The sequence below is a fragment of the Suncus etruscus genome, chromosome 9, assembly GCF_024139225.1.
Source record: "Suncus etruscus isolate mSunEtr1 chromosome 9, mSunEtr1.pri.cur, whole genome shotgun sequence".
In the NCBI taxonomy this organism is placed as follows: domain Eukaryota; kingdom Metazoa; phylum Chordata; class Mammalia; order Eulipotyphla; family Soricidae; genus Suncus; species Suncus etruscus.
Window position 1 is genome coordinate 81669170 of NC_064856.1, and position 12502 is coordinate 81681671.

The 12502-nt window shown below is 34.8% G+C and overlaps 1 protein-coding gene across 1 annotated transcript in view; it reads left to right on the forward strand.

The window, feature by feature from the left end:
* The window catches only part of ELP4 (elongator acetyltransferase complex subunit 4), a 218540-nt gene that overhangs the window by 13223 nt on the left and 192815 nt on the right, over positions 1-12502 (forward strand). The window contains exon 3 of the mRNA XM_049780094.1: positions 6008-6129. Within this exon, the coding sequence (XP_049636051.1) occupies positions 6008-6129 (122 nt within the window). The remainder of the gene's footprint in view (positions 1-6007; positions 6130-12502) is intronic.

Here is a 12502-nt window from a genome sequence, read left to right on the forward strand (position 1 = left end):
ATGATTTAATATTGGCTTCTTCAAAGTGAAGATATTTAAGAATATATGTAGCCTAGATAAATATAATTTTATCTGTTATTAACATATTTTCTTTAGAAAACCTAAAGCATAACTTGAAGCATTTTTCATTTCATTCAACCATTAGATTAGCCAAAAGGAGCTTATAATACAATTTTTACTTTTCTCCATTTCTAATAATACTTTATATGGTAGTGAAACCTGCCTTAAGAAATGGATGACCAGGTTGGCGAAGCAATAATACAACCAGTAACTTACCTTGCATGCAGCTGACCTGGGTTCCAATCACTGGCAACTATGTGGTCCCACAGGTACATGTACCGCCAGGAGTAATTCCTGAGTGCCTAGCTAGGAGTAACCCTGACCACTAGGGGAGTGGCTTAGAAAGAAAAAAAAAAAAGGATGAATAGTTGACCAGGGAAAGAGCTCAGTGTGGTGGAATGCAGGTTTTGCATGAAGGAGCCCCAAATTGATTCTGGCACTACATGGTACTCTCTGAGCACCACTGGGAACAACCCCAAGCACTGAGCCAAGATAAGCTCCTAAATACCTCCTGATGTTTCTCCTCTCTCCCCATAAAGTTAAAAACAAGAATGGACTGATGGTCATAAAGGAAATATGGAAACTTAAACTCAGTGATTAGGAACTTTGGACATTACTGTAAGATTTATCATTACAAAGGTAAAAACAAAATGTTTTTCTTCTACAAATAAGAAAAAGTTAAAGAAAATAATTTGGATTAGCAACTTATATATTTTTAACATTGTGACATCTTCTTTGGAAAATGACTGTTTACCAAAGTTACTGTGTTTGTAAGTATCTGCCTGAGTGTGGATTTGCAAGGCAGTGAATTTAGTTGTGCTGACTGTGTAACTATGGAAACTAGAGATAGTGAGGGCTGCTAGAAAATGCAGAATAGGTCTACTTTAAACCTCTGAAATACAGCAACATGAATGAACATGAATACATAGAAAGACAGTCCCTCAAAACAAATTGAAGAGCTACAGGACTACTACATTTGCCTTGGAATTTGAAGATAGATTTTTCCTTTAAAAATATCTCATCTTGAGTACTGAATCGACTTTAAAATGTTTTATAGTCCAATTGATTTTTGACCATCTTCTATGTGAATAAATCTCAAAGACATTTAAAACTCAAACGTAAAAGGATAGTATGGCTATTTTGTTGCTGCACCCTCAGAAGTGCTCAGGGGCCGCTCCTACTTGTACGTGGAGGACTATGCAGAGCCACAGTTCTAAACTTGGGCTACCACTTGCAAAGCATGCCTTCCAGCCTTTTGATCCAATTTTCTAACCTCTGGTATAGCCATTTACAGTTTAAGCAAAAAGCAACTTTTTTTTTAAATAAAGGAATTTGTTCTGTTTCCAGAAATTCTAAGTATCAAAATCATTGAACACAATTGTGGATAATTAAGGTATAAGATACATGCTGTAGACATAGCTCAAACCCAGGTTTGATAATGAGTACAGCCAGGAGCACTCTCAGGAACAACCTCCAACCTTCAAACTATCATTTATTTATTATATAGTTTTGTTTGAGAAATAGAAGATAGTCTGTTAGACAACTAATACCAAATAGTTAATGTATGTCCCTTCCTACTCGTTACCTATTGTGTTTCTTTATTGACAAAAAATTTAGATGCTTATAAACAGCATCTGGGAGTAGCTTCCAGATTCCCAAGTGCCTTTGGAGAGGCTTCTAAAAGAAACAGTATCTGGAGTTATAATTATAGTCTAATGGATAGGGTGTTCCCTCTGCATGCATCTAAGCTGAGTTTGATCCCTGGCACACCATAGTCCCCAAATCTTCCAGAAATGATCCCTGAGCACAGAGCCAAGCCCTGAGTACAGCTCAAAAAAAAAAAAAACAAAAAACAAAAAACAAACAAAAAAAAAAACAGAAACAAAGAAATAGTTTCTTGTCTCACAGTTTCTGTTAGTCAGGAGTCTAAGACAGATTAACTCAACTCACTACAAAATGGGATCAGGATGTCAACCAGGGCTACATTCTCAATTGAGGGCTCAACAAGGAAAACATCTAGTTCTAAACTCACATTGTCACCTGCAATTGGTATCTTATTTCTCGAAAGTCATTAAGAAGAGTGATGCTCAGTAACATGGATTTTACAATCTTGTATACTAGAAGTAGCATTCTGTCACCTTTGCCCTATTTTGGGGGGGTCAGAAGTAAGTCACAGATTTTGTTCAGATTTAAGGGGAGGAATGACAAAGGCATGAAGACTAGAGGCAGGAATCATAGAGGAAACTGTAGAATTAACCACACATTTCATAATTTAAATGTGTAATTCTTATAACAAAACTAAAAACTCTGGGCAATAAGATGGTCCAAAGGGTTGTAGTGCATGATTTGCATGTGGGAAGCATGAATTTGATCTGATAGTTTTTTATTTCATTTCAATGTTCATGAGACTGCTTGCCCCTTTGGTACCTCCACTTTTTTTTTTCTCAATTTATGAGGCAGAACAATATGATTCAACTCCTATGATTCTGTTGAAAAAAAAAAGAGAAGTAAAAAAAATCGGGGAGAAACCCCTGTCTAGAAGCTGTGAATAGAAATTTAAAAGAGAAAGGAAAAAAAAGAGAAAAAGAAAAAACAAAACTTAACTAAACAAAAATTTTAAAAAAAGTAAAAGGAAAGGGGGGACTGATGTGGTAAGTTTTTCTTTGGTTTTGGTTTTGGGGGTTGTTTTTTGGGGTTTTATTTTTGTTTTTGTTTTGTTTTTTTGCATAGGCATAGTAAATATTGGGGAAATTAGAAAGGAAATTTTCTTTGTGAACTATTTTTATCGTTTTATCATTTTGTGGCCTTTGGCCACTTGCATTTTTCTTTGAGGAAGTTTCTGTTTATCTCTTCTCCCAGCTTTTTTTTTTAAGTTCTACCAGTGTCATATATTTTTTTGATATTAGCCTCATATCAGATGAGTTGTGGGCAAAAATAATTTTTTTTTTTTTTTTGGTTTTTTGGGCCACACCCTGTGACGCTCAGGGGTTACTCCTGGCTATGCGCTCAGAAGTTGCTCCTGGCTTCTTGGGGGACCATATGGGGCGCCGGGGGATCGAACCACGGTCCGTCCTAGGCTAGCGCAGGCAAGGCAAGCACCTTACCTCCAGCGCCACCGCCCGGCCCCCCAAAAATAATTTCTTACTTTCTATGAGCTACCTTTGTGTCCTGGTCATTGTTTATTTTGAGTGAAGAAGCTTCTTAGACTGGCTCAAAGTGATCTCTCTCATATGTGGGATTTAAATAAACATAACAGTGGAATAATGAAAGTCCAAAAACAATGGAAGCAACATGGAATGGATGTTCAGTAAAACCCATTACAAAACAGTATGTCCCCTGAGGAGTCTCTGGGATAGAACAGGGTGGGGCAACATCTTTGGTGGAGGGAAGTGTTGAAATGAGAGGAGGAGGTGGTGGTAGAAGATGATAAGTTATTATATATGAAATCCTATCAGCAACAGTACTATAAACCATAGTGCAAAAAGTTATATATATGAAAAGTGGTCCCCTTATCAGCAGACTGGTGGGTAACAGGCAATGGTGGGGTAAGGATTGAGGATTGCTGGAGAGAACTGGACACTGATGGAGAGAATAGTGTTAAAACGATCTATGCCTGAAACCCAATCATGGATAACTTTGTAATTTCATGGTGAATAAAAATAAAATTTAATTAAAAAAATAAACAACCAAGACCAAACAGTTGTATGATCACTAAGTAGTAATAAAAATAATCGGACTTAAACACCAAACACTAAGCCAACCACAACAGAATCAATACCCAATCTACAACAAGGTAGACACAGAGGGGACCACTTATACTAGCAGCTCGAGGGGTAAAGGAGAGGGATATGGGATGAATGCTGGGAACGGGGGAGGAGGGAGGACAACTTTGGTGGTGGGAATTCTCCTGATTCACTGCCAATATGTACCTAAAATATTATTGTGAAAGATTTGTAATCTACTTTGGTCAAAATAAAAATTATTATCAAAAAAATATCTTTCCCCCCAAAAAAAATAAAAATAAAAAATAAACAACCATGAGGCCTTTTTCCTAATGCTTTTAGGTGTATACAATAGACAACAGTTCAACACTGTTACAATAAACAATATAAATATGAAATTTTTCCCATTATGAACTTAAACTGAATATTGGTTGCATACATGTGGGGTAACTCTGAGCAGAGCATTTGTAAATGCAAGTATTCATGCAGATGTAATAAGCATAGAAAAGGCCTCAATTACACTAAAGTGTGGATAAAAATTGAGTGGAAAAGAAGGAAGAAAATTACTCATGGAACACTATATTAACAAAACATTAAAGAGGCCATCAGCAGAGTATTTTTATGTAATGAGGAATGGAAATCCTTTCTAATGTAGAGTACTTACTGGGAGCTAGAAGATGAAATCTTTCCTTAGCTTCTCCATTTTCTAAATCTGCCCATCTTTTTTGACTTTATGAATTTTGCATTTATCAAGCGACAAGTGCAAAACTGAAGAGTAAGAGCAATGTTCGTTTCTTGCATCCTGCACATTTAGTAAACACTGATGCTGAAGGTGTTAACCATTGAAATATGTTTTATATTCTCCTTTTTTGCACTATGATTTAAATTTGGTATTTAATCAATAGCTATTGTTGAAATGGTCATAACAGTCTGATAGTTTTTTCAGTCCATTTTTATATTATATAATATATTATATTATTTTTATATTATAGACAGATCTACCCTCTGATAGTACCTTATTGATATTAACAAAGGTTCAAGCTCTCTTAACTTGTACCTGAAAAGCATTTAATATTCTGACACTGTTTTTTGTTTGTTTGTTGTACTGGGGGTAGGGAGCTGTTGTTTGTTTTGGCTTTGGTTTCTCAGCTACACCTGGTACTCAGGGATTAGTCCTGATGCACTCAGGACTTATTAGTGCCCAGGAAATGTCAGGGAACTAACTTGAATCTGCCACATTCAAGGCAAGAGACTTACCCACTGTAATGTCTCTCTGGCCTCTCTTCTGCCTCTATTGTCTCATAACTTTACCTCTTCTCTCATCCTCTCCCTTCCTTCCTCAAGTTTTTTTTTAACATTGAAGTCTTTTTTTTTTTTTGCAAAGTTAGGGCTAGAGCAGTAGTACATCAGGTAGGGTGTTTTTGCCTTGCACGAGACCCATGCTTGAGCCATAATAAAAGCAGGGGTGGACCTTGGAAGGAGCAGCAAAAAAAAAAAAAAAAAAAAAAAGATGAAAGGAGGGAGGGAGGAGGGGGGAGAGAGAAGACAGAGGGAAAAAAGGAAGGAAGGGAGGATGGAGGGAGAGAAGAGGGAGGGAAGAAGATAGGTTGACTAAAGTGCCAATTTTTCATTTATCTCCAAACTTTGCTTTTATTCTTTCTTGATCACTTTTTTGTTTTAATTTTCCTAGACCCTAACCATAGCCCTATTGTTCTCCACTATGATATTGCCTATGGAATATCATACTTAGCTGTTAATTTCCTTTACCTTGACCCATTTTAATTACTATTATGTGCTTTTGTATGATATTTATAAACAATTAAAAATAATGGGTTCTGTATGTCAACAAGATGTGTGTTTATAGAGTATGTAGTATGTTATAGTATCCATTCCATTTTAACGTGTAGTGTCTGAGAAAAGTATAGCAAACTTAAAAAGTCTGACTTCTTTGTTATTTATTATCATGCATAAATTTTGTGGATAACAAGGTAGATGGAGAATTCTATTCCATTGACATAATACACATATGTGTATATAATTTATGTAAAACATAAACATGTAAAATATATACATATATAAACATCTATGTTTTTAGTTTATCTACTTAAACTTAAGATATAATTTTGTTCATATGTTTATTTTAAGGAGAATATTATAAAAACCTGACTTACTGCATAGTTTATAATAGAATTCTGACCAAAAATATTTGTATTCTTTTTTTACAGAAGAGGATAAATATGATACATATTCTCCTTTGCTTTTCAAGTGTTTCCTGGCAGAAGGAATTATCAATGGGCATACTTTATTGGTTGCATCTGCAAAAGAAGATCCCGCTCACATTTTACAGGTATTGTCATATTAATTTTGTACTACGTTTAAACATTTTATTAAAAAAAATTACATGTAAATTATAAATAGATGCAAAGCATTAATAAGTGATATTTTTCTAAAAAAGCATAAAATGTATTCAAATATAACTGCATTTAAAAATTAATGTTTTTTTTAAAACTTTGCTGATAAAGAGGTCATACCAGAATGCTTAGGGCTATTACTATCTCAAGAGGCACTTTCAGCAGCGCTCAGAAGATCATGTGTTGTTAGGGATTGAACTAAACCTTCTCATATATAAGAAAATGCCAGCAGTCCTTTGAACTGTGAGGAGTTATCAGCAACCTAGTTTATTTTATGTATGTTTGTTTGTTTGTTTGTTTGGGGCCACACATAGTTCTTTGCTCAGGCATCACTCCTGACAGGGTTCATGGATCATATGTAAACCAAGGATTGAGCCTGGATCAGCTACTTGTAAGGCAAGAACCTTACCCATTATACTATCTTTCTGGCCCTTCAAGAAGCTATTTTAAATTATAAACAAAAATAATTTATATGGACTTCATAATAAGTCTATAAAAGTTTGGTTAAAAATAAAGCTGCAGAATATTTTCTTATACTGTCTTGTCAGTATTTCAAAGGTGTAAATCACAATAAATACATAAAAATTAGAAGTATGCAATTATCAATAGAATTTTGCTTTGAAAAAATTAGAAATGGCGGGGCCAGAGTGGTGGCACAGCAGTAGGGCGTTTGCCTTGCATGCCACTGATTTAGGACTGACCATGGTTCAATCCCCAGGCGTCCCATATGTTCCCCCAAGCTAAGAACGATTTCTGAGTGCATGGCCAGGAGTAACCCCTGAGCGTCACCAGGTGTGGCCCAAAAAAACAAAAATAAAATATTAATAATAATATAAGTATGATTATATTATATTATATTATCATATGATTCCAAGATATTTTATTGTCCTAAGTTTTTCAGTAGGAACACCAGTGCACACCATTATCAAATTTCTTAAAACAAGTAATAATAGGAAAACAATAAAAGTGGACAGAGGATAAAACATAACTACACATATGGAACCAAATATAAAAGTGATAATAAGCTTTTTGTTGTAATAATGCAAATAAAAGGCAATTGCAAAGATTTTCTTCACAATATTAATTGCAAAAAAGCTACCAAAACAATTTGAACACCAACCAAAAAGTTCTCTTAAACTCAAAGTGATTCTATAATTTAAAAAGTTTTTACATGTGGGGCCTGAGCAGTGGCGCAAGCAGTAAGGCATCTGTCTTGCCCGGGCTAACCTAGGACGGACCATGGTTTGATCCCCCCAGATTCCCATATGGTCCCCCAAGTCAGGAGTGATTTCTGAGCACATAGCTAGGAGTAAACCCTGAGCATCACCGGATGTGGCCCAAAAACCAAAAAAAAAAAAAAAAAGTTTTTACATGAAAGCAAAGTATGGTTTTGTTGTTATTGTTCTTTTGGTTTTGGGGCCACACCCAGTGACACTCAGGACTGACTCCTGGCTATGCACTCAGAAATCACTCCTGACTTGGGGGACCATATGGGACTCTTGGGGATCGAATCGTGGTCCATCCTAGGTCAGCCGCGTGCAAAGCAAAAGCCCCACTGCTGTGCCATTGCTCCAGCCCCACAAAGTATGATTTTTAAGATATGTAAAATCACAAAGAATTTATCACCACTTCACCTGTACTACAAGAAGAATTAATGATGGCTAGCCACTACCTGGGAACTGACACCGATTCTGAAAATATAACAAGATGTCACTATGAGCTAGTAGTTAGTATACTGGCTCCTAGGGTCAGCTGATCAATACAGTTTTATCTCTGGTTCATCTCATAAGACCAAGAAACCTCAGATGTATCCTATTTCTACTTATCAATTATGCAATGAATGATTGGGATAGCACATTGTCAGTAGATGGCAAAATTACCTGATCTTGTAACCTGTGGAGTGAGGACTGTTATTATCAATGTCAAGTAGAAACTACTAGAATTACCTTTACTAGGAAAATAGTAAACTAAAGGCAAGTCTTTAGTTCCAGAATGATTGCTGATACTGGTGCCTCCAGGAAAAAATTTGAAAGATTCAAGTTAATATTCCTGGCACACCCTAATTCAACTTACCTTTTCGTCCTATATTTCCTGGTGAATTTAAATAAAACATTGTAAAGTTACTCAGATGTTGACAATAATTTCAATTTCTGGGCCAAATGCAGTTTCATTGCCTGAGAAAAAAAATAATACATCCCCTATAATACCTAGTTTGTAGCTATTGCTTTGGCAGCTTTTGTTCTTCAAATATTTTAGTAACAACTTTGCTTTCAGCTAACAGGAAAACTTCATCATTTCGCCTCCAGAGAATAACAATCTCCAGCCTTGTGCCATTATTTAGTTGAGAGGGATATGGATTGTCTTTATCTTCCACTAGGTAAAATAGTGTTCTGTCAGATTGATGACATATTCATTGAAACTAGTGAGCAATATGTAGTGACTACTGTAGACTTAAAGGTAAGACATCTGTGTAGATACTGTTGACTCAATGAAAAGACATACTGTAGGACCAATGGCAGGACATTGAGAAATCTATACCCAAATTTAAGGGCTATCTACCTTGGTAAAATTTCTAAGAATTAGCAGATTAAGTCTGAGTTGGTCCTAGAGGTACTACAAGTTAGTTACATAAAGATGGGTCCCAAATTCCTATGGTTTTTGTTCCCATTACACTACCTTCTTTTTCCTCACAGTACCTGTGGTCACATGCAGAGTTGCTTGTATTCTATTCAAAGAGAAAAATAACATTGGAACATATGGCTCTCTACAATATAAAGCATCAACTAGAGATAGATAGCTACAGCTTTGCAACCATTTACTGAAATCTTCAAGGGGAAATTTGATCTGTGGGAAGAACTTGAGTCACTGAAATTTATTGTCCAGTAACTTAAAAAAGAAGTAGTTGGATGTGCAATTATGTAGGGATTTAGCGAGTGATTTGGCTGTATGAATATGGATATGAAAGGTATTTGATAGAAGTACTGGATATATGGAATTAGAGGGTAGGGTATATGATAAACTTTATGTACAAAGAATTGTGAAGCTATTTACTATGATTACTCATCGAAGAATATTGTAGCTAAGTAATATCTTAATCAAGTGGAAAAGATCATTCTTTGATAGAAAACAATCATCCTGTTTCTCCAGGCACTCATCATTATTAATGAGCAAAGTGTCAGATGGTGGGGTTGAGAGTTGAGCTTTCTTTTAGCAGCATAGACTTCTCAACAAGATCAATCTGGCTACAGCCACTGGTGAGTGTCTAGGATCAATAAAAGTAGGAACACACTGCATCACCAATATGGTAGCATTTCCATGGAGTAGTCAATTAGCTGATGAAAGATGGATTATGCTACCCACTTCTTTTATGAAAAAAAGGCAAATTTATTTTACTGGAATAGACATTACTCTGGATATGGATCTGCCATCCCTGTCCAGAATTTCCCATCAAAACTGCCATCTATGGCCTTAGTGTTTAATCCACCATTTTGGTAATCTGCACAACATTGCTTCAATCAAGAAACTCCATTCAAAACAAGTGAAGTATGGCAACTATCCACTGAATATAGAATTTACTGGTCTTTTTATCTTCCCACAATCCTAAAGTTACTGAATTATTGAATAATATATTTGTTTTGTTTGGGGGCCACACCCAGCAGTTCTTAGGAGTTACTCCTGGCTTGCACTCAGAAGTAACTGGTGACCTCAGGGAACCGAATGGGATGCCCGGGATTGAACCCAGGTCAACTATGTGCAGGGCAAATGTTCTAGCTGCTATATTATCTCTTGGGTCTCAAGACTGTTTTTTAAAATGCCTAGCTAAGTGTCAATACACTCAGGGCTGGACACATAATTCACAAAACTGAGTATTTTTAATTAGCATACAATATGTGATACCTTTTATCCCACAGTTAAATCCATATCCAAGAATCAAGTGCTAATAGCTATTCTTATATATCTTTTGTCATATTTGATTCTTTTATATAATTTCAATCAAAAATATTAGTTTATTTAGTTAGATAAAACTATATTATTTGCTAAAAATTACAAAGCTAAACTACTAGTTTGCTTGTTTGTTTTATTTTTGGTCCACACCTGGCGGTGCTCAGGGGTTACCCCTGGGTCTACGCTCAGAAATCGCTTCTGGCAGGCTCGGGGAACCATGTGGGATGTTGGGGATCAAACCCATGAAAGGCAAATGCCCTATCCACTGTACTTTTGCTCTGTCTCCTGAATTACTAGCTCTTGTTTATAATTGAGTAGTACAAAAGTTTTATTTGCAAATATTGCAAAAATTTGATATTTTTATTACAATTGATTATTAATAAGGAACTCAATGAAGTAAAATATCTTAGATCAGCTGTAAAATTGAATGTGTGTTTAAGAAAAAGTTTTCATGTTTAATTTTAATGCCATGATTTGATTTAGAACCATTTTTCAAACAATCATATATACACTAAGTAACATTGAGTGTTCTACATTAAATTATTTTGTGATTCATTTTGAAGCTGTTTTAGTTGTTCTTGTGTTACTTATAATTTCATTCTGAATATATCTACTTTTGAGCTAATAGAATTTTTTCAGTCATTAATAATATTTCCTGGTCATTTTGTATTTCTTAAATGTTTTATATGAAATTATAAACAGAATTCTATTTGAATATTCCATTGTAATTTTTTAAAGTTCAAAGAGCTTTATATTTAATATGTGCATATTTAATATGGTGGCTAGTGACTATACCAGATACAAAAATCATGACTGATAAATCTTTAAATTTTAGGTGCTGAAAAGAGATCATAAAGTTAGCTGGTGAGGTGCTTTCCTTGCATGCAGTGCACCCTAGTTCGATTTCCAGCATCCAATATGGTACCCTGAGCCAGGACTTGTCCCTGAGCACAAAAAAAAAGAAGAGGAAATCACAAGCATCACTGAGTGTGGTCCCAAAATTTAAAAAAAACATTTATTATATTTTCATAATGGTTAGGACATAGACCAAGTTTCTAGTATATTATAAAAATATGAACAAATAAATAGTTCTGAAAATTAACAGGAAATGTTGAGAAATTGGAAAGACATTCTAACCCCAGTTTTATCTCCTACATTACATGCCTTCATAGTTCAATCCTCAGCACTCTAAGCACTGCCACGAGTCACTTTTCTGAGTAAAGAACTAGGTATAGCTGCTGAAAAACTACTAGGACTGAACTCCCAAAAGTTAGTCAATTATCAATTTAAATATGTTAAATACTGATACATCATAAGCAAGTTTTTCTGTATGTAATATTTAATCCAGTTTAATAAAGGTTTTTGTATTGTATGCCTAACTCAATTAAAATTATATTTAAAATTTTATTTTTCTCAAATTACAATAATTACCAAACACCAATGCATTATAGTGTTTTAGAGATACAGTGCTGGATTATGAGGGGGAGAATCTATAATTGCTTAGAATCCTGTAATTGCTTACTTTTAATTTTATAATGTATGATTGGGAATTTCTGCAACCTATAACCAAGGCAAATATTTCTGGTACAAGAAAGGGGAAAAGGCAATCTTATAGACTGTAATTATCTTAAAACTGTGTATAACTAAAAGACAAGTAAAGGATAAAAAGCCCATCAGCTGCCTAAGATATATTATGTAACCACCCCGCAATTTATCCATCATTCTTTGAAAACATATTCATGCCTATTGTAGTCAAGGCTCCTTCAGGAAGTCAGCATTAAGATGTAACACTGAAAAATTACACCCCTTAGAAAATCCTATGGAACAATATACATGATGTTGTTAAAGCTTTTGAAAACACATATGGTGAGAATTTTTCAGTTAACTGTTTTATCCAAAATAATTTTCTCAAATATAGGTATGAGTGGTCTCCAACAAAGCTTTCTATGGAATGTTTCAGAAAATATTTCTACATTAAAATACTTGAATATTTATCATGATATGAGCCAATTTTAAATAAAATATTGTAAATATATGCACACATATACAAAAAATTTCTTTAGAATTTTAAAATGCTTAGAATTCTTGATTCTCTTTTTGGGGGAACATATCCAGTAATACTCAGTGATTATAACTGGCTCCCATTCAGAGATCACTCCTGGTGGGTCTTAAGGGACTACATGGGGGACCAGGAAAGGAACCACAGGTCAGCTGCTTGCAAGGCAAGCACCCTTGCAATAATCATACCATTATAATAAATTTTCACAACAAAATGTTACATGATAATGATTATAAAATTAAAGAAAGAAAATTATTTTCAGACCTGTTATTTTTTTCAAACTCCTATTTTGCTTTATTGTTGTT